General features: G+C 43.5%; 1 protein-coding gene across 1 annotated transcript; it reads right to left on the bottom strand.

The window, feature by feature from the left end:
• Positions 1–36: 36 nt before the first annotated feature.
• On the bottom strand, positions 37–22,759 carry LOC144506059 (cell surface glycoprotein CD200 receptor 1-B-like). The gene is made up of 5 exons (XM_078231876.1): positions 22,529–22,759; positions 16,424–16,753; positions 5,593–5,874; positions 3,049–3,181; positions 37–91 (listed from the first exon to the last, which is right to left on the bottom strand). The coding sequence occupies exons 1-5, from the start codon at positions 22,641–22,643 to the stop codon at positions 37–39; spliced, it is 915 nt and encodes a 304-aa protein (XP_078088002.1). The 5' UTR covers positions 22,644–22,759.
• Between the last annotated feature and the right edge of the window lie 1,123 nt (positions 22,760–23,882).

Here is a 23,882-nt window from a genome sequence, read left to right as displayed (position 1 = left end):
GATCTCGCCCTGATATCTCAGAATGTCAGCTGTAGTTCAGTTAGCAGCATTCTCATTTATGAGTGTAAACGTTGTAGGTTCAAGTGCCACTCTAGAGATATAAGTACAAAAACTAGGCTGAAAATTGCAGCATGTCTGGCAAATAACTAAATGTTACGAAACGTGGATCTCCTCCGTTGCAAAGACTTTTATTGGAATGCAACTGCTGCTATTCTGCCGTTCAGGTAATACTTAAAGGATAATACCTGGCGAGATCTTAGAAAATGTGGACCATTTTCCATATCTGGGATTGCTCCTCTTGATAAAGGCAGACATAGATGAGGAAATCCATCATAGTCTTTAAAACACCAGCTCAGCCTTTGGACACCTGATGAAAGGACCTTTTGAGGACCAGGATCTCAAACCCAAGACTAAAGACATTGTTTACTTGGCAATAGTGAGCCCTGCACTCATATATCTTTCAGAGACTTGGACAATCTACAGCAGGCAACCCGTGGCAAGAAAGGCAGTCTAATGGCAACATCCTCTCCCAAGTCAACATGCCCAGCATCGAGGCACAAAATCACTCAAAACCAGCTCCGCTGGGTGAAACATGTCATTTATATGCCTGACACCAGATCCCTGAAGAAACATCTCTACTTGGAACTCAGTCACAGCAGAAGACTCTCAGGAAGACAGCGGAAACACTTTAAGGAGGTCTTCAAAACTTCTCTGATGATATCAAACATACATACTGGCTCATGGGAGACCTTGACTTGTGACCGATTATAATGGAGAAGGGTCATTCAGGAAGGCAACAAACAGATTGAGAATCTCTTATCAGGAACATGCAGAGGTGAAGTCAAGATGTTGGAGGGAGCACACACATCCCCAAGCAATCCATCTACTAACCCTTTATGCATCACCCACCGCACGTGTGGCAGTCTGCAGATCATGTGGTGGACTTATCAGCTATTTCAGAGTCCACTGAATCAGAGTGGAAGCAAATTATTCTCAATTCCAACAACCGAGTAGAAAAGATTTGGAATCAGCACAAGATTAGAGCAGGGAAATTCTTTGGAGCCGCTGCTTATCTTCAGGCATTACTTCATCAGAGGTGTGACAGGAATTCTGGTTACATGTATAAACAAGGTTTTCACTGCACTTCCAACAAAGTAATGCCAGCAGACTACCTGATGGGGATTTGACCTTGATAGGACTTATGGAAGTGATGGCGGTGGGTTTGCCACTGGTTGGCCAGCTGGTGGACAGGCCCACCACAGTGTGCATTCAGTTCTACTCTATACCTGTGTGAACTTGTTTTTGTTAAGAATTGAAGATAGCTTTAATGGATGGACACTGTGTGAATCAATGCACAGAAAAAAAGGTATTGGTATCATTGTGTAGATTGGAGAGATGTAGAAAAAAGTTAATTCAATGGTTTAGATGCGGTATTTTGGAGAAGCTATTTGCACCACTCAACACCAGTAACAAATGTTCAACCACAATCTCTTTAGATTGGCATTCACCTGGCTGTTCTTGGGCACCTTCTTCCTCTGAACCTTCAGGAAAAGGTCTCATTAGAAGGAAACAGTTTGTAGTAGGTATACAACCAAAGACCCTAGCCAGACCAAATCTTAGAGCACTCTAGATAGATGGGTTTGATCAAGAGGCTGTTCATGCTTTTTGCCTCCTTTAACCTTGGGGGAAATCTAGCTATTTTTAAAAATTGCTGCGCCCTTACATGCTGCTGCTGCTGATTGTCTAGACACAAGTGGATGAATTTGTTTTCACCAGGCGTGTTTGATCCATTGCCATTGGTTAATTGGTGTTATTGCAATGGCTAGTGGGAGCATGGATTGACCCCAAAACAGAAAAGTTCAGGAAAGCAGTGACCGTTACAACCACTGTGGTTCCTATGAATCATAGAATCCCTACTGTGCAGATGAAAGCCTTTTGGCCCATCAAGTCTGCACCAATTCTTGAACAGCAACTTCCCCAGGCCCACCCCCCAACATTAACCCATAACCCCATGCATTTAGCCCACTAATCCTCCTAATCTATACATTTTGGGACATTAAGGGACAATTTATCATGGCCAATCCACCTAACCTGCACATCGTTGGACTGTGGGATGAAATCGGAGAACGCAGAGAAAACCCACGCAGACACCAGGAGAATGTGTAAACTCCACACAGTCACTCAAGGCCAGAATCAAACCTGGGTCCCTGGCACAGTGAGGCAGCAGCGCTATCCAGTGTGCCACTGTGCAGCCCAGTACAATTTGGTTGGCATGTGGAATAACATGTTGACCACTTCTGTTGAGCACTGCTCCTGAATCAACTGGAGCTGGAAGCATTGGTTTGTATTTTCTCTGGTGGGTACAATGTGCCCGCTCTGTTACTAGCCAGACTATTTCCCACATGGTTACTCTTTTTTCTCCAAAAGCAAAATACCAGGACCTTCTTAATGGGATATGTACAGTTCTCTCTTTAATAAAAACAGAAAATGCAGGAAAAACTCAGCAGGTCTGTCTGCATCTGTGGAGAGAGAAACAGAGTCAATATTTTGAGTCCGTATGACTCCAGTCTCTTGAAAGAGTTGCGTCTTTAGAATGGGCTTGGGGAAAGAGAATAGCAGAACCAATGGAGAAACACAAAGGTGGCTGGTGGAGATGGTGACAGGAGTAAAAACAAAAAATAGATAAACTCAGTTCAGAAATGAGTTGCACATTTTGTGCAACAATGTAAAATGGGTGACAGCGAAACAGTAGCCACCTTTATCTCTCTCGGTCTTTATTTCCATTTGACTTCTTGATATCTTTGACTCAAATTAAATGGAAATATTTTATATATAATAGAATGAATGATGACTATAGAATGTGATAATGGCATACAGCTGAGACTTATTGGCAGACAAACTTAAAAGTACTGGCAGACTGGGCAAGAACCATCAGCAATGGGACAACATTCTAAATGTCTGTTAGAAGACTAAAGTTAGAATTTCATAATTATTTCCATTTCCTCTTTACATGATCATGAAGATACTTCATACGATTAGCAAACTCACCCGAATGCAGCGTTGTTTCGGAGAATGAAGTATCTAAGTATAACAAGTGTTACTGCAAGAAGACATAGGCAAGCAGCTAGGACACCAGCAATGAGGTATAAATAGAATAAATTATCTGGAGTCAATTGTGAATCTGCAAAAAAACAAAGCACTAATTAATTCTTTTTCTCAGAGTTATCTGTTGGGAATGTTTCTTTAAAATATTTGGGTTTGAAACCAGAATCTTCCAACAGGAAAGGAAATACCACAGAATAATTTTGAGCACAGCATTTATTACTTTGTTCACTCACACCAAAGTTTGTTTAACTGAAGTACAAAATAAAATGTTAAAATGATGTATGTCCTTTCTTAAACATTTATAAAATCTTTGTGGATTCATTGGAAAATTACATGTGGCAGAAATTTATTTGCAGAATTGCACTTTTAAGTTTGAAGTCCCTTTTCTCAGACCAGGACCCAATGTTCTATGATGTTCTGTCTATGATGCCAGACTAGACCACAACTATTTTAAATTTGGCATAAATGTGAAGAAAGGATACTTCCTTCCAGGAATGATTCTACTATCTTTTATAGTGAAACAAACTTTACGAAATAACACCGTTTAAATATAACCCTAAAAAGTGAAGCAACTGAACAGTTGAGCCACATTTTAAAATGAAAATGAAACAACTTTAATTTCTAACTTATCACTTTTTCAGTTCCAAATAAGCAACATTCTTTTACAGACTGAAATACCACTTTGAATACAGTTAGCAATCATACATATACAATTGGTGGAAATGTTAACATTTAAATTTTCACTATATACTTTTTAACATTGTGCCCTGTACCACAAAGTCCAAATAATTAATATATATCAAAATCAGCAGCAGTCCCTGGTACTGAACCTTAGTGAACTCTGCTGTACACTTCCTCCAGTTTGAAAAACATTCAACTTTACTTTCTATTCCCTCATCAGTTTAGTATCCATGCTGTTTTTTTTCTGCTTTTTATTCCATGAGCATGAAGTTTGCTAACGTGTGCATATTGACTTGTGATTTTAATTAAGTTTAGTTTGGCTAATATGTCAGTTGTTTTGATTCATTATCAAAAGCTGAGGGATAATTCTCAGTGCCTCCCCAAATTCTGGATCAGTGTGCAGGAACAGATACTGAAGAGTGCAATTTAGGCTAACAAGAGGCACAGTCCATTTCACAGAGTCAGCCTCCACTTAGAATTGGGCAGCCTGATTTATTTTTTATTCTGTCACGCGATGTGGGCAACACTGGCTGGGTCTGCACTTACTGCCCATCCTTAATTGCCCTTGAGGGGGCATTTAAGAGTCAACCACTTTGCTGTGGATCTGAAGTCACATGTAGGCTAGACTAGTTAAAGATGGCAGATTTCCTCCTCTAAACAGTTTTTTACAAAAATCGACAATGGTTTCATGGTCACCATTAGACTTTTAATTCAGATTTTTTCCACCATGGTGGGATTTGAACCTTGGCACCCAGAGCATTACACTGGGTCTCTGGATTACTGGTCCAGTGACAATACCACTACACCACTGCCTCCCCCTGATACAATTTGTCAATGAAATCTGGGCATTTATGATTTGAAATGGTGAACAAAAGCGTTTTTGCTTCAGGTCGGACATCTTTGTGTCTATCCCTCCAATTCCAACATGACTTCACATTTAAGGTTTGTCAATCTTGTTGTGCTCTCTCATTAACTCTGAATTACCCTCTTGCATTGTAGGAAATGCTTTGTAACAGCCATCTGTATAGGGATTCTACTTGGCCTAGAAGAGGCATATTTCATGGATAAATTGCTCCAAATTTCTATTTTACTGCTTAAGTTGCTGTTTAAGTACTTAAGTAAGAGCATTTTAGTTGCTTTCAAATTGGCTACTCAGTTATGGGTGGCACAGTGGCACAGTGGTTAGCACTGCTGTCTCACAGCATCAGGGACCCGGGTTTGATTCACTGGTTGGGGTCGCTGTTTGTGCGGAGTCTGCATGTTCCCCCCATGTCTGCATGGGTTTCCTCCGGGTACTCCGGTTTCCTCCCCCAGTCCGAAAGACGTGCTAGTTAGGTGCATTGACCATACTAAATTCTCCCTCAGTGTACTCAAACAGGCACTGGAGTGTGACAACTAGGTAGTTTTCACAGTAACTTCATTGCAGCCTACTTGTGACTAATAAATAAACTTTAACTTTAAATTTGGTGCACAGGAACATGCCCAAACTTTCAGAAACAGCACAAGGTTGTGCATTTCTCACAGGATACGAAGAAGGGCAAATAATTTATTGTTAAAGAATACATTGTTTAGACATTAGCAATTTCACCTCCATGAATCCTTTATTCCTAAACATTTCGGCTAACCCTCCCCTAGAATCCACATTTTACAGACTAAAACCATTGCTTCAAATTCAGAAACCTTACTTGTATTTGCTGAATGCTATTTTTATATTTAGATTTATTTGATTGTGCTTTACTGTAAACATCAGCATGTGAAGCCTCTTCATTCACAAACATGCAAGACATACATTTTAAATATGCTTACCATGAGGACCTTGCATTGAAATGGTGTAGTTTTGAGTCCCATCAAATGCTGGATGACTTACAATGCAGATTACCTCCTCGCTGAAGAGATGGATGCGAATGTTATACTGGCTTCGTACAGTCACAGTTCTGTTATTGTGATGAGTTATATTGATTGAGAAGTTTCCTAAATTATTTGGGTGCCAAGTAATTTCTGCAGCTGGTTTCCCATTCGAAGCGGTGCATATGGCCATCATTGTGTCACTTAATCTGTTTTCAATACTGAAAGATATTGCGGGTGGGACTGGAAAAGACAGAACAATACTTGAATTGAAACTTGCATTGTGGACATGTTCTGGATTTAGTTTTATTGAATCATCTGTTATTTTCCAGTTAACAGTTATTTTCCAGAATTGTATCTTTGTTTATTTGTAACTTTCTTAATAATAAACCAAATACTGAAGCAGAAAATGGTTTATCTTACAATAAGATAGTGCTGCACAAACTCAAACAAAAATGTTGAAACTGAGCTAGCACTGATAGCCGTTGGCTTGTGGAATGCAAAGTCTTGCCAATTTAGGGCTTAATTCAAATCTTGGTAAACACCCTCCTACACCGACCAGAGCTCATCTTTCCTACAGTAATCATAGAACCCACACAGTGCAGAAGGAGGCCGTTTGGCCCATCGAGTCTGCACTGACTTTCTGAGAGGGAGCATCTTGCCCAGACCCTATTTACCCCATTAATCCCCCTAACCTACACATCTTGGGTCACTAAGAGGCAATTTAGTATGGACAATCCACCTAACCTGCACATTTTAGGATTATGGGAGGAAACCGGAGGAAACCCATGCAGGCACAGGGAGAACGTGCAAACTCCACACAGACAACCACTCAAGGCTGGAATCAAACCTGGGTCCTTGGCGCTGTGAGGCAGTAGTGCTAACCACTATGCCACTGTACCACCCATAATGTTTCTATATTAAACCAAGTCATTTTTAAAAATTCATTTTATGGGATATGAGCATCACTGGCTTGGCCACCATTTATTTCCCATACCAAGCTACCCTTGAGAAGGTGATGGTGAGATGTCGTCTTGAACTGCTGCAGTCTCTGAAGTGTAGGTACATCCATGTTGCTATTAGAGAGGGAATTTTCACCCAACGACAGTGAACAAAGAACAAAGAACAAAGAACAGTACAGCACAGGAAACAGGCCCTTCGGCCCTCCAAGCCTGTGCCGCTCATTGGTCCAACTAGACCATTCGTTTGTATCCCTCCATTCCCAGACTGCTCATGTGACTATCCAGGTAAGTCTTAAACGATGCCAGTGTGTCTGCCTCCACCAGCCTACTTGGCAACGCATTCCAGGTCCCCACCACTCTCCGTGTAAAAAACGTCTCTCTGATATCTGAGTTACACCTCGCCCCTCTCACCTTGAGCCCGTGACCCCTCGTGATTGTCACCTACAACCTGGGAAAAAGCTTCCCACTCTTCACCCTATCTATACCCTTCATAATTTTATACACCTCTATTAGGTCTCCCCTCATTCTCTGTCTTTCCAGGGAGAACAAGCCCAGTTTACCCTATCTCTCCTCTTAGCTAAGACCCTCCATACCAGGCAACATCCTGGTAAACCTTCTCTGCACTCTCTCTAAAGCCTCCACATCCTTCTGGTAGTATGGCGACCAGAACTGGACGCAGTACTCCAAATGTGGCCTAACCAGCGTTCTATACAGCTGCAACATCAGACTCCAGCTTTTATACTCTATACCCCATCATATAAAGGCAAGCATACCATATGCCTTCTTCACCACCTTCTCCACCTCTGCTGCCACCTTCAAGGATTTGTGGACTTGCACACCTAGGTCCCTCTGTGTTTCTATACTCTTGATGGCTCTGCCATTTATTGTATAACTCCCCTCTACATTAGTTCTTCCAAAATGCATCACTTCACATTTATCTGGATTAAATTCCATCTGCCATTTCTCCGCCCAATTTTCCAGCCTATCTATATCCTGCTGTATTGTCCGACAATGTTCATTGCTATCCGCAAGTCCAGCCATCTTCGTGTCATCCGCAAACTTGCTGATAACACCAGTTACAACTTCTTCCAAATCATTTATATATATCACAAATAGCAGAGGTCCCAGTACAGAGATCTGCGGAACACCACTGGTCACAGACCTCCAGCCGGAAAAAGACCCTTCGACTGCTACCCTCTGTCTCCTGTGGCCAAGCCAGTTCTGTACCCATCTAGCCACCTCTCCTTGTAGCCCATGAGCCTTAACCTTCTTAACCAACCTGCCATGGGGGACTTTGACAAATGCCTTACTGAAATCCATATAGACGACATTCACGGTTCCTTTGTCAACCGTTTTTGTCACTTCCTCAAAAAACTCCACCAAATTTGTAAGGCACGACCTCCCTCTTACAAAACCATGCTGTCTGTCACTAATGAGATTGTTCTGTTCTAAATGCGCATACATCCTGTCTCTAAGAATCCTCTCCAACAACTTCCCTAACACGGACGTCAAGTTCACTGGCCTATAATTACCCGGGTTATCCCTGCTACCCTTCTTAAGTAACGGTACCACATTCGCTATCCTCCAATCCTCAGGGACCTCACCTGTGTCCAATGAAGAGACAAAGATTTCCGTCAGAGGCCCAGCATTTACATCTCTTGTCTCCCTGAGCAGTCTAGGATAGCTGCCATCAGCCCCTGGGGATTTGTCAGTTTTAACGTTACCCAAATAACCTAACACTTCCTCCCTTGTAATGGAGATTCTCTCTAACGGGTCAACACCTCCCCCTGAGACACTCCCAGTCAACAAGTCCCTCTCCTTTGTGAATACCAATGCAAAATATTCATTTAGGATCTCCCCTATTCCCTTGGGTTCTAAGCATAATTCCCCTCCTTTGTCCCTGAGAGGTCCGACTTTTTCCCTGACAACTCTTCTGTTCCTGACATATGAATAAAATGCCTTAGGATTCTCCTTAATCCTGTCTGCCAAGAACATTTCGTGACCTCTTTTTGCCTTTCTAACTCCCCGTTTGAGTTCTTTCCTACTCTCTTTGTATTCCTCCAGAGCTCCATCTGTTTTCAGTTGCCTGGACCTAACGTACGCCTCTCTTTTCTTTGTGATCAGATCCTCAATTTCCCTGGTTATCCACGGCTCTCGAATCCTACCTTTCCTATCCTTCCTTTTTACAGGCACATGCCTGTCCTGCAGCCTTATCAACTGTTCCTTAAAAGACTCCCACATGCCAGACGTGGACTTACCCCCGAACAGCCTCTCCCAATCAACGGCCACCAATTCCTGCCTAATCCGGCTATAGTTAGCCTTCCCCCAATTTAGCACCCTACCCTTAGGACAACACTGGTCCTTGTCCATTACTATCCTAAAGTTAACAGAGTTGTGGTCACTATTTGCCACATGTTCCCCTACCGAGACTTTGACGACCTGACCGGGCTCATTTCCCAGAACTAGACCCAGTATAGCCCCCTCTCTAGTTGGGCTATCTACATACTGTTCCAAAGAACCTTCCAGTATGCATTTTACAAATTCTTCCCCGTCCAGACCCCCAGCCCTAGCACTTTCCAGTCTATACCACGGAAATTGAAGCCTCCCACTACAACAACCCTATTTTTTCTGCACATATCCAGAATCTCCTGACATATCCGTTCCTCCACTTCCCGTGGGCTGTTGGGTGGCCTGTAGTATACCCCCAGCATAGTGATTGCACCTTTCCTGTTTCTGAGCTCCACCCACAGTGACTCATTACATGACCCCTCTAAATTGTCCACCCTCTGCACCACTGTAATTGCTCCCTAACTAATATCGCTACTCCCCCACCTTTTTTAGCCCCTCCTCTGTCTCGCCTAAAACACTTATACCCCGGAATATTCAGCTGCCAGTCCTGTCCTTCTTTTAACCATGTCTCCGTCACCGCAACCACATCCAAATTCCGCGTAAGCATTAAGGCCCTAAGTTCGTCTGTCTTACCCGTTACGCTCCTCGCATTGAAGCAGATGCACTCCAGACCTCCAGGCCCACTCAGGTCATCCTGCTCCAGAATGCTCTTCTTCTTATCGAGCTTTGCCCTGGCCCCCAGCTCGACCCCAGCCTCAGTACTTACTGACCTACTGTTTTGATCCCCACCCCCCCTGCCACACTAGTTTAAACCCTGCCGAAATACTCTAGCAAAACTCCCAGCCAGGATATTTGTGCCCTTCCAGTTAAGGTGTAACCCATCCTTTCCGTACAGGTGCCATCCTCTCTTGAAGACTTCCCAATGATCTATGAATTTGAAACCCTCCCTCTTGCACCAGTCCTTTAGCCACGTGTTCAATTGTAGAATCTCCCTGTTTCTGGCCTCACTAGCACTCGGCACCGGGAGCAGTCCAGAGATTGCTACCCTAGAGGCCTTATTTTTTAGCCTAGCACCCATCTCCCTGAATTGCTCTCGTATGACCCCCCTGCTCTTTCTACCTACGTCATTTTCACCAATGTGCACAATTACATCTGTTTGATTACCTTCCCTTTTTAATATGCTTCCTACCCTCTCGGAGACATCCAGTACCCCGGCACCAGGGAGGCAGACTACTATCTTGGAGTCTCGTTCACACCCGCAGAACCGCCTGTCCGTGCCTCTAACTATCGCATCCCCTTCCACTATTTCTCTCCTAATACCCTTCTTTCCCTTCTGGGCCTCTGAGCCTGTCTCTGTGCAGGCGATCTGGTCCTTGTGGCTTACCCCTGGAGGGTCATCCCCCTCCACAGAATCCAAAACAATATACCTATTTTGGAGGGCAACCACAGGGGATCCCTCCACTGACTGCTCACTCCCTTCCTCTCTCCCATCTGTTGCCCAGCCCTTACTATTATGGGAGACTGCCACTGGGGTACTTTCTGGTGCATCACCCTTCTGACTTTTACCCTTCCTAACTGTGACCCACTTGTCTTCCTTCTGAGGCCCCGGTGTGACTACCTGCTTATAACTTCTATCTATTATTTTCTCATTTTCCCTGACTAAACTGACGTCATCGAGCCGCAGCTCCAGCTCCCTTACACGGTCCCTCAGGAGTTGCAGTTCCATGCATCTGGCACAGATATGGACCTCCGGGAGGCAAGTCGTCTCCAGGAATTCCCACATCCCACACCGAATGCAGCAAACTGGCCTCTCACTCATACCTGCCATTTCCTTGATAGTTTTGGAAAAAAAAACCAACAACCTTCCTTGCCTCCGCCTGTTTTCGCCGAAGCCCTGTGAGCCAAAGCCCTTATAGCTCTCACTCTGCTTCTTACTCACTCCACTGCCCGCTCCCGACGCTGCAGGCTGTATACTGCAGCCTACCTTTTATACTTCGCGCGCTTAAAAAAAACCCTTCCCAGACTCCTTAGCGGCCCACTTCCAGTTTTCAGTTTAAAATTAAGAAAAGAAAGAACTACTCGAAAAATAAAGGCAAAAAACACACTAAATAAATAAATCTCTCACCAGCACTCCTGCCACAAATCACTCCCTATCTGCTTGCTCCAGTGGAACAATGATTATAATCAGTGAAGGAATGGTGATATATTTCCAAGTCAGAATAGTGACTGACTTGGAAGGCAACCTCCAAGTGGTGATGCTCTCAGGTATCTGCTGCTCGTATCCTTCTAGATGGTAGTAGTCGTAGGTTTGGAAGGTGCTGCCAAAGTAGCCTTGGTGAGTTCCTGCAGTACATCTTGTAGATGATACACACAGCTGCCACTGTATGTTGATGGTGGAGGGAGTGAATTTCTCTGGAAGGGGTTGCATTCAAGCGAGCTGCTTTGTCCTAGATGGTGTCAAGCGTCTTGAGTGTTGTTGGAGCTGCACCCATCCAGGCAAGTGGAGAGTATTCCATTACACTCCTGATTTGTGCCTTGTAGATAGTGGACAGGCTTTGTGGGAGTCAGGTGGTATTATTCGTAGTAGAATTCCTAGCCTTTGACATGCTCTGGTAGCCACAGTGTTTATATGGCTAGTCCAGCTCAGCTTCTGGTCAATGGTAATCTCCAGGATGTTGATAGTGGGGATTTTGTGATGGTAATGCCACTGGATGTCAAGGGGCAATGGTTGGATCCTCTCTTGCTGGAGAAGGTCAGTTTTTAACACTCTGGGCGGGATCTTGAGCCCACTCTGTCTTTGGGAATGGTGGCTTGGGCTCAAAATGCAGAGTTTGAAAAAATGTGATTCTTGCCAGCGTGGTCACATTTTCGGCTTTTGAATGAACTTCGCTGGCAGAGTGATGTGGAACATGAACCTAATTTGAATGCATTAGCATAACATTTGCGGATACTCATGCGGGATATTGCGCCCTCACCAAATATTCACTAAATAGTCACTTGCGACAGGTCTACATGAGGGTGAACCTGGTATCTTCGTCTCCAAGGGGATATCGGAGGTGAGTGCTCAGGTGGCCATTACTTCTTGGGCATTCCAAGACTCAGAAGCAACAGGGAGAATTCTGGGGATGCACAGAAGTGCAGCTCGAGGTTGGAGGTGAGGGTCATTGTCACCTTCGGGGGGTAGGGGGGTGTTGGGAGGGGGAGAGGCTGGTGTAGCTTAGAGAAGTCATCTTTCTTTTATATCGGGTCGCTCCTTGCCCTGACGAAATGTGCTGGCTGCCAAGCAAGCATTGCTTCCCGCTTCCTCTATGCTAGGTTGCTGTTCAAACAGCAGCTGAGTGGGTGCCCTTCCTTGTTATAGCTGCAAACTGTGGGGGAGGCGGCCACAACAGATGGGCAGTACTGGGTGCAACTATGAAATCCTGGAGTCCTACTTTGGGAGAGGCCAGGCTGCAAGGGCAGTGTGAAGGTATCAGTGATGGGGAGCTACCCTGTTTCATGAGGCATAAAGACCCTCTCACTTGGGGGAGGGTGAAAGCAGTGAAACCTACAACCCCCATCACACTGTCAATGGTGTGAGGCTGGAAGGGATTACTGAACAGGAAGTTCAAATCCACTTCACTGCGAACTCTGATACTCAGGTTCAGCAGTGAGAGGGCATTTATTATTCTCATGCAAGATGGCTAAACTCTACAGCATCGAAGACCCCGAAGAATGAGGCTGCCCTCTAGGGAGTTGCTTCAAAAGCTAATTACACACCTCTTAGGATTCAGATGCGTCTTGTCAAGATGAATGTTGTTTACAGAGCAACTAACTGATAAATCATAGAGGAGTCCAGCATGCCAGTTAACTTATCCAGAGATAGACCCAGTTGCCCAGTTTGGGGCCAAAAATTAATCTTTTGGAACACCAAACCTCAAGAATGTAGAAATGTCTTTCAATTCAAGCCTTAGCTGTACACAGCTCGCACTGTGGAGAACCCCCTGGCAAGTTAGGATGGTGATAGCTGACACTACTCCCCCTGTTCAATATCATATCTGGCACCATTTCTGAGGTGCCCTGTCAGGGATGCAGAGCTTGTTGTCATGCATTCTCTCTAAATGCACTTTAGTTCTATGCAAGTTTGGGACTTGTGTTCTTTGGCTCGGGGTAGGGGGGGGGGGGGGGGTATAACAGGGTTGATGTAGGGATGTGTGGGTCAGATGCCATGATACAATAGAGGCTCAATGCTATTCATCCTGCTGGAATACAGGATAAGCTATGTGGGGATGTGGCTGTAGTGTCGGAGGGGGTGGTGTGAGGTAGAGCAGAAATTTACACAGGTAGTGGGAAGAACTGGAGTGCAAGTCACAGATGCATGGAGCTCTGTTGCAACTGCGGCATCTCCCAGTCTGCCACTCTTCAATGTGTTAGAGAGGTGACAGGTGACTGCTATGCAGAGGCTGAAATGTTGATCAACTTTGACCGGGACCAGGCGACCAGGCAAAGGAAGGAAGATGCTAGGCAACCGGCACTCAGAGGGATGCCAGGGCCCAGGACTCTGCTGTGCCCCAAGCCGATGATGTGTCCCTAGGTCCAGTCGTCCCAAAGCTGTTGGAACTGCAAAAGCATGTCACGAGCACCTCTCCTCTTACTGCAAGACTGACTGGAGAAGCCCAAATGCCTTCTGTCTGAGGAGATGGTGCCATCACTCCAATGCAACACTGTGAGGGTGGCATCCGCAGTGGACACCTTGGTGCAGGACATACACTGCTCCGTGGCTCAGCTCATGACCTCCATGGCTGAGGGCATGAGTTCCATCATGCAAGTCTTCAACTGCATGGTGCAGGCACTAGTAGGAATCCACGAGTTTCTGGTGTCAGAGGATAGCGGGGCGTTTGGATCTCACTCCAGCTGCCCCTCCATCCCTTGGAGGAGCACAGGGCCCCTGGGCATGCAAGAGGAAGAGGAATGTGCACTGCCCGGGGCCCTCCAACCAGGGGATCTCACTGGTGTCCAGCCCATCCGACACCCTCCGTCCATCGAACGACATACCTCCTGCTCAGCACACCAAGATGGGTAGCATAGCAACACACAAGCTGCCCTGAAACAGAGCAGTGGTAACTTTAAGGGCCACAGGCATTGGGTGTACTCCCATCCCATGTGGTGCCAGCTTGAGCAGCATCTGGCAGAGGTGGTCCGCCATTCCCCTGGACAGACTCAGTCTTCTCCAGTACTGAGGCTCCGACACCTGCAGGTATGTTGTCTGATGTCGAAAGACTCTTTGCCGGTAATGTCTCCTCTGAGTCTCCAGCATCCATGGTGCTCCAGCAACAGCTAGGGGACCAGTTTCCCCCTCATCTGCAGGGCACTGGTCCTGGCCACGGAGAGTGGCATGTTGGTGTCTCTGCTGCTGCTCTATGGCAATGAGTGGAAAAGCCAACTCAAAAGGCTCCATGATTCTCTAGAATCATGCAATGAAAAAAAGCGAACACCAGTGAATTGTAAGGGATCCTGACAGAACCCTGACTCTCATTCCGCTCAAGCACATCCTACTCAGTAGGTGCCTCACTGCCATCCCTCACTCCATCCCCTCTCACACTAGAGTCAAATTCCCACATTAGTCTCTCCACCAGGAGGAAGCATGTGGATCCTCCAGGGACTCAGTGGCATTTAACCCCCACATTTCCCCCACACCAAAACCTGGAAAAATGTGAAAGGGCAGTTCAGTGGACGCTTGAGACTGGCACTTGCATCTTGATGGAGCACCTCAAAGTAGGCTCCTGTCATCATGACATTGAATGTGTTGGTTGATGGTAGACATCAACATTACACCTTGCATGAAGGTACACACAAATGTCCTCCGTGTAATGTTGAAGCTTATATCAGCTTTGCATCTCAATGCTTGGGGCCAAGAATTCAAAAGGTTTAGGAACTGGGCTCCAATCAGTGGCACTGATTCATAACTCTGGGAATTTGATTGGGAGAATGAGTTGTTAGGAAAGGGTGAAGTTGTTGTTTTTTTTCTGGCAATTGGCTTCCTCTTATGGTTAATGAGGCATGGCTGATTCCTTGGTAAGATTGCAATTAGCATGTCAAGCACTTCCCTCGAGGGCACCCTCATTTTCCCAGTCACTCGGGTTGTAGATTGAGCAGCCTTCCATTGGTCCACAACCATCCACCCCAACACTAATTCCTAACACTCAAACTCAAGTGGATTTGAACTTCCATGCAGTCCACCCCTTTGGCCTCACACTGTTGTCAGAGTGTAGATTTCCAAACACACTGCAGTAACCCTCCCCCATCTCAGAGGGTCTTCATGCCTCAGGAGGGAAGTACCCCATTCATGAAACCCATACTCTGCCCATGCAGCTTGGCCTCTCACAGAAATGCAGCCAGGGACCTCAGAGTTACTCCCAGTACTGACCCTCTGTATTAACTACCTCCCACCCACTATCAAACTCCCACCAAGGAAGGGCAGGACACAGGTCCAGTAAGGAGGACACGTGCATGCCAGCACCAGACCCTCTCGAAGCAAGGGGTGCTCTGACCTTAAGGGAAAGTAAGGCCTGCATGTGACCCCTCCTCCGGGGTCACCGCAGTGAACCCTGACCCCGAGTTACACTTATCTGCATCCCCCGCATCCTTTCCGATACCTCCAGAATCTTGAGCACCCTGTAGAATGATGTTCTCCTGAAATCCTCCTCAGAGGTAAGGGCACCAAGTTCACATTATTACAGAGCTGTTGTAAATCATGCCAGTGTGACGTCACTCCAGTGCCCTGTAAATATTCCGTAAGGGGTGAAAATCCCATGAGAGTGTCTGATAATGAGATGCAAATGTATTAAAATTAGCTTCTCACCCATTGGCTGGCATTTTCCAATAAGCTCATCCCGCCATCGTTGCCAGTGAGAATGGGAAATTTGGCACTCAGCCAAAACCCTATTCACTGCAGAGGGACTGGAGAATCCCAGCCACGGGCGAGGTCGGAGAATTCTGACCTTTCTCACTGCTGTACTATTCTGCCAGAGAAGGGCTTTGAAAATCGCACCCCTCAAATACACTGACGTGAATCACACTTTTCAAATCTCACAACTCTGGAAGTTTAAAGTTTATTTATTAATGCCACAAGTAGGCTTACATTAACACTGCAATGAAGTTACTTTGAAAATCCCCTAGTCACCACACTCCGGCACCTGTTCGGGTACACTGAGGGAGAATTTAGCATGGCCAATGCACCTAACCAGCACATCTTTCGGACTGTGGGAAGAACGTGCAGACTCCACACAGACAGTGACCCAAGCTGGGAATCGAACCTGGGTTCTTGGCGCTGTGAGGTAGCAGTGTTAACCACTTTGCCACCATGCCGCCCTATGAAACAGATGCACAGAGAGTGTGAAGTCAAAATTCTCCCTTCTGTTTCTCTCCGGGGATGATGGCAGATCTGCTGCGTTAAACCAGCATTTTCTGTGTTTGTATTTGAAATTTATTAGTTGCCTTACCTGTCACGGATAATGCAAAAGTTACTTTATGAACTCCTTTGTGATCTGCAATTTCACAGGTATACTTCCCATCATCAGCGAGATGCACAGGCTCTATCTGGAGATTCATTTCATTATTAGATATATTACATGCTGCACTTTGAATTATTATCCTGGTATTGTTGGAAAATCTAGCCAATTCATTCGAATCACATCGCAGAGCTGCGAGACGTTCATCTTGGAGCATTGGATTGAATGACCATGTTATAATAGTCACATTTTCATTAAATGGGCAAGTCAAGAGCACCTTGTTACCCAGCAACGTGCTTACTTTTTCTGCAACAGGGAAACCTAAGAAAGGAATATGGAAAAGAAAGTTATGAGTCATGAATAAGAGCAGCAGTAAATTCATTTAGATTGCGCAGTTAGAAGCATTGTCCGGGCTGATGATAAATTTGTGATTTTCTTCATTGAATTTTTTTTGCTGAATTTAGTGTTTTATAGACATTGAATCAAGTGCAATTTATGTATAAATCAGACAGACATTTTATTTAGTCATTGCAATGACCTTGCACTAAGTTGATCTTTCGCTACACCTTTGCTATGACTGTAACACTACATTCAGCACTCTCTCTCTTTCCCTTCTCTACGTAAGGTATGCTTTGTCTGTGTAACGCGCAAGAAACAGTACTTCTCACTGTATAATAATACATGTGACATTAATAATAAATCAAATCAAATCAAATCAAACTTTCAAGTTCATTAAGTTAATAAGTTCCATTGGTCAGAAATCCAGAATCAGAAAATGAAAGGTTTGATAGTTATTTGTGCTTACTATAATGACTTTAACAAGGTCCATGAGGTGCACCTGTTGGAATATGAGCTCCCTGATTGAGGCAGTTATAACTTTCCAATCCGGGAGCCCTGAAGAGGTATATAATGTGGCGTGTCTGGGTTATCGGCACTCAGGGTGTATACTCTGTACTGGGAAGTACCTGCCTGAGTATTACTAACACTTATAAATAAAGTTGAATTTGATGAAGGGACAACAGCCTTATGGGAGTTATTTCACTTACAATTGAAATATTTTAATTACTGTAAAATGTAACCATTTTGAACGTTGGGAATGGAACTTTAGTAATATAATTGTATTTGGAAATTCTGAAATATAAGTGCAAAATAAATTGTTAAGCAAGGGATTGTTTTTAATAGCTTTGTTGCATTCTAGTTTGTGTTGGACCTTTGTCAGATATTTGCTAACATTTTCTGAGCAGTTTTGAAATATTTATTTTGTGTTTGTGCATTTTTTTGCACCATTCTTTCTAAACATGCTCCAAAAAGAATTAAATGTGTCTGTTGTCTCACTAAGTCTTTACTGATTTCTACCTTTCTCTTCCTCTTATTCTCCTTTCAGTGTCCGTTAGTTGATCTCGATTTCCTCCATCTTCAATCGTGCACTATGGTTTGTTTTTCCTACAGCCCAGTCTCTTTCGTTATTTGCAAACAATGACCAAAGTCAGTCTCTCACTTCGACCTCCTGATGTGCCACCTAGCTGGTCCTCTCGCTCCACCACAACCATCCCCAAAATATTTTTCTTTCCTTCCTCTGTATGTGATCTCTCTTCTCTCTGTTCATTCTAATCATGACCAGTTTCCCTCTTCTGCCGTGTAAACAACTGGTAAAAATGTTAACTATTAAATTTCTGACTACATATACTTTTCTTAGATGATACATCATCTCTTTGTTAATGATGGTGTCTTATAGTCCACGTTACAGGTCCGTGCTGCTGACTGAAACACAACTGGTGGAGGTGTATCTTTCTAAAAACAACTAAAGGCACTGCATCAAATTCACAGAATTTACACTCTGAAATATGTCTTCTGCCTTTGAACAATGTTACAATTTTGAAGGGATTTCTAAAGTTCCTTAGAATTGATGTTACAAAACAAATAGCAGCTGCTTACCTAATTGTTGTAAAATCTTAAATGAACAAGCATCTTTTTATAATATTTGTTGGCTAATCTGTGCCTTCCTCTTGACAGTGTCAAACATGTAACACAATTGTTTACAATATCAATCTCATGGGCGACTCATATACACAAGAAATAGGCTTGGATTATTTACAGTTCTACTGAAGCATAGGCAATGTATTGAAGTAAACAATTCCAATCTGATAAAAGACCTGAATAACATGAATTGTTTGAAACGATTGTCTAGTTATCCTCCTATTTATGTTTAAATGCTCAGAGGGAACAACGCACTTTCTCCTGGAGTTGGCAAAAGACAACCTTTAGCTGGGGAATGTTTAAGATCCATTGGTAGCAGGGCCTTGCAGAAAACCCAGACTGCAGTTGTGGTATACCCCACTCCGATTCATATCATTGAAAACTGCCCTCTGAGAAAGTTCAGCAGAGGGCTCAGGGAAATCCACCTAGTGCAGAAGCTATTGTCTGGCATGGTGATCACTGCACACGGTAAAGAAAAGTACTGGGAGCAATGCCTAGCAGACTGAAGAGTTGTTGCGTGAAGGATTGACATTTTAGGTTGTGGCATTATACACAATGGTTTCAGATTCATTATCAATTAATCTGGTCAACAATATCCCCTTCCTCAACAATGGGACCACCCAGCACATCAATGCAAAAGATTAAATTGAAGCATTTGTAATCATCTTTACCTAGAAGTGCTGTGTAGGTGACTCATCTCGGTCTCCTCCTGAGCTACCCAGCATTAAATATGCAGGTCTTTAACTAATTCGATCACTCCTCAAAATAAGAAAAAATGGCTGAAGACACTAGTCGAAACAAAGGCTATGGGCAGGATTTTGCAGCCTCGCTTGAGCGAGACTGGAAATTCCTGCCCGAGATCAACGGACATATCCGTTGTCCGCCCCCCGCCCTCTCCGATTCTGTGGCGGGCAGGACAGTAGAATTCCGGCGTATGGGTCTTCGCTACATCCTGACTGGAATACTGAAGATTTGTACCCTAAAAACTAGCTGTGCCCCAAGTCAAAATGCTCTAGTATAGTGACAACCCTGGCATCTACTGAAAAATGTGAAAAATTGCGACTTATACCCTGTCCATAAAAGGCAGGATAAATTCTACTTTGCGTCATCAATAAAGTGCTATCAAACAGCACTTACACAGCAATACCTTGCACACCAAAGCTCTATGTGCGTTCTGCCAGGAGCACCTGGTTCTAGACCTCATTACAGCCTTGGTTCAAACATAGAGAAAAGAGCTGAATTCCATAAGTGAGGTGAGAGTGACTGCCCTTGACATCAAGGCAACATTTGACAAAGTCTGGCAGCTAGGAATCCGAGTTAAATTGAAGTCTACACGATGCACTGCAAAAACTTGCTAAGCCTCTTCAAAAGCACCTCTCAAACCTGTGATTTTACCATCTAGGAGGACAAGGCCAGCACCATCTTTTGCAAATTCTCCTGCACGTCACACACCATCCTAACTTGCTCCTGCAATGTTACTGGATCAAAATTCTGGAACTCCCTTCCTAACAGCACTGTGGGTGTGCCAATAGAACATGGACAGCTGCAGTTCAAGAAGGTACAGAACACAAAGAAATTTTTTTAAATGCCTAGAGGACAACAGATATCCTACTTCTAAAGTAACCCACTGTTTGCATTCTGTAGCTGTAAATGCTTTTACTAGCTAGTGGTGAACAAATGTTTTACTTGCATGGACTGCAATGATCTATGATAAATATTTTTGAAATACTAGCTATCATTCATTGCAACATGTAAATGAAATTAAATATTAGAATTGTTTTACTAAATCGAAATGAGATATCAATTTAAATAAATGCCTTACGGGAGCAGCACAGTGGTTAGCAATGCTGCCTCACAGCTCCAGAGACCTAGGTTTGATTCCCGGCTTGGGTCCCTGTCTGTGTGGAGTTTGCACATTCTCCCCGTGTCTGCGAGGGTTTCCTCCGGGTGCTCAGGTTTCCTCTTACAGTCCAAAGATGTGCGGGCTAGGTTGATTGGCCATGCTAAATTGTCCCTCAGTGTCCCTGGATGTGTGGGTTGGAGGGATTCATGGGGTAAATGGGTAGGGTTGTGGAGATAGGGCCTGACGTGAGATTGTTGTCGATGCAGACTCAATGGGCCAAATGGCCTTCTTTTGCACTGTAGAGATTCTATGATTTCTTTAGCTGGCTTCTTGTTTAATTTAATGGATAGGATTAATCATGCCATACTTTTTCTCAAAATTTACTTTAGGAATATATTAATTTATGAATTTAACAAACTGCAGAACTATTTTATGACATCGGGAAGTTGGTTAGCCTGAAAAACTAAACTTACACATTCAACATAATGCTTTCGGCTCGTTGGATTTTCAACTAAATACAGGGATGAAAGCCTTGCACAATAGTCCACTAAAGTTGAGACCTGAAATCATTAAATATAAGTGTCAAGTACTGTTCCTGGAATTACTTACTGCTTCAGCCACAGAGCAACTTTAATAGTTTTCAATTTCAATTATTTTTCGAACCTCCTTTGTGTTTTTTTTATGTGAGGTGTATGATTTATGATCCTGAAATTCCATCTATTTTGACCTCCAAACTAAAGCACATATTATCATTGCAATTATCGTAAAACGTTCATTTCGAATGCAAGATAAAATTGAAAGTTCTAGAATTCAAATTTTGTTCAACACGACCATTTCCTATTGCCAATCATTACATTAAATAGTGAAGTGAAGCAAAACACTGGCAAACACTTTTTTAATTGTATCCTTAAATTATTATATATGAAAATGAATGATGGATTAATTTCCGGTTCGTTAAGTTAAGACTTAGTTATGGCCAGCACTGAATTTGTTGCTTAGTATATCACATTTGTTTCAAAAGTTACTTTAGCTTTCTTGTCATAGAATCCCAACAGTGCAGTAGGAGGTCATTCAGCCCATCGAGTCTGTACCGACCACAATTCCATCCAAGCCCTGTTCCCACAACCCCATGCGTTTATCCAAGCTAGTCCCCCTGACACTAAGGGGCAATTTAGCATGACCAATCCACATAACTTGCACATCTTTGGACAGTGGGAGGAAACTGGAGCACCTGAAGGAAACCCCCACAGACACAGGGAGAACGTGCAAACTCCACACAGACTGTGACCCGTGGCCAGAATTGAACCCATATCCCTGGCGCTGTGAGACAGCAGTGCTAACCACTGTGCCACTGTGCTAGGCTCAGGAATTCTTCACTAAAATTCTTGTCCTCTCTACCTCACCACATTCCTCTTTTACGATGCTCCTTAAAATCTACTTATTTGACCAAACATTTGGTCACCTTCCTCGATTTTTCCTTACATGGCATGGTATCATGTTTTGTTTAATAATGAAGCTGTAATGCAACCTGGGAAGCTTTATCGCATGAAAGATGCTATATGAACACAAACAGTTAATATTGTTATCTTTATGTTCAGCAACACTTGCTGGGTTCCACAGATTGATAACATTTTCTGTGACTGAGTAACACTTTCCTTTAAGGAACTATAACCAATGCCACCCACAACTTTTGAAAATCTGAAACTGAGCTGAAACCTGGCAGTGCTAGTTACTTAAGAGGAAATGCAAATATCAATAAATTCTAGTAGGGTTGTTGCTTTAAATGAATGTTTGTGGAAGTTTCCATCTATTAGTATGAGACTGGAGATCAATTTCAAATGGATGACATATGACCAAGCACACTTTTAATATTTTATACAGCATGCACAAGGCAGTGGAATAAGGGAGATAACTAAAATCCTTGATACTATAATAAATTACATTTGTAGAGAATATTGAATGTAGTAAAACATCCCAAAGCCATTCACATAAGTGTTACCAGGCAGAATTTAGCACGTGGACCACACGAAGAGATTTTAGTACAGATGGTCAAAAGCTTGGTCAAATATGTAGATATGAAGGAGTGTCTTAAAGAAGGAGAGCCAAGTGTGAAAGAAAGAGGTGGAGGGGTTAATGGAGGGAATTCCAGAGCTTAGGACCTAAACAGCTGAAGGCACAAGCACTAAGTGTTGTGTGAAGAGTGTGAAGAAAATCTGGGATGTAGTAAAGGGACCATTAGTATCAGACACATTAAAAAAAAAGAAAACATGCCATACCTGGTTCTGCGAGAGCAATAAGAAACAGAAAAGCAACCTGCAATCTTTTCCTTCGTGATTTCATTTCAACCAACACTGCTTTTCTCCAATGAAATCTTGTTTCAAAGAAATTCATCAAGTCTCAAAGTCCAGCAGCCACTGATCAGTAGATTCCGACAGAGCAGAACACAAGTGTGATTGTTTACAGACAAGAAATGTTCACATCAGGAAAATGATATTTAAATCTGCCATACATTTCCTGTTCTAAGCATCATTTATGAAGTGTTCTAGTTCTTTTGGATTGGATAAGAGCGCCAGTGAACATGACTACGTAACTACACTATTAACAATGTCACAAGATGTTCGTGGTTAGATGTGTCAGAGCTAGGAGCTTTCAAAACGAGACAATCAATGGAGGCTTTTCCTGATGCTAACTGATTTGGACTTTAAGTATGTGGAGAGATATTACACATTGTGCCTATATAAATAATATAAAATGGGGGAACAAAGGTAAATTTTATTATCACACAAAAACATAAAACGCTGGGGAATCTCAGCAGGTCTGATAGCATCTGTCGAGAGAGAACAGAGCTAACATTTCAGCTTTGGATGACCCTTCATCTGAGCTTTTTTATTATGGCCCCCCTGATACAAGTTGGTAAATGCATTGTGCAGCATAATAGCACAATAGTGAACCACACTTTACAAGATCCCAGGTTGAATGTTTAATCTGTATGAAGGCAGCTGATTTCAATTTCAACTCAGTTGGTCTCTGTATCCTCTAGCTGGGGATGGGGCAAACCAGCTCAGCTTTCTGCCTTAAACTTCACAACTCTCTCATTGTATAATAATTAAGTGTGGGCGTTGAGTGAGGCCAAGAATTGGCTCCAGGCTGTCCATATTCTTTTTATTTCCAGCATCCTTCCATCTCTGAAAGGTGATGGACATGCAGCAAACAATCCATTTCAGATGGGTGCCTACGTATGGCATACTTTTTCTGATTGATGAAGAGGCCAATCTTTAACAGGCAGGTTTTGCGGCAGGTGACCAATGTGGCCAATACCACAACAACTATTTTTGTTCTTAAAGCATTAACTACTTGATAGACAATCGTTCTTGAAACCAAGCTTCAAGCTGAATAGTGTCATGGTTGGTGTTTTCGCTGTCTGTTACCAAACTGCTGTAGCCACTGTTCCTCACAGTGGTGCATGCCAGACCACAGAATTTGTTGCTATTTCACTCTTTAGCCAACTAATAACTCCCAAGTACGATAATCAATGCCTTGAAATTTCAAATTCTTAAAGCAGAACTTTTCAGTGGGGTGCTGTTTAGTCTGACCGGGGGATGGATCTGCTACACCTTGTCCCATGACCAT

The sequence above is a fragment of the Mustelus asterias genome, chromosome 17 (assembly GCF_964213995.1).
Source record: "Mustelus asterias chromosome 17, sMusAst1.hap1.1, whole genome shotgun sequence".
Classification (NCBI taxonomy): Eukaryota; Metazoa; Chordata; class Chondrichthyes; order Carcharhiniformes; family Triakidae; genus Mustelus; species Mustelus asterias.
This window is presented reverse-complemented; position numbering and strand designations above follow the sequence as displayed.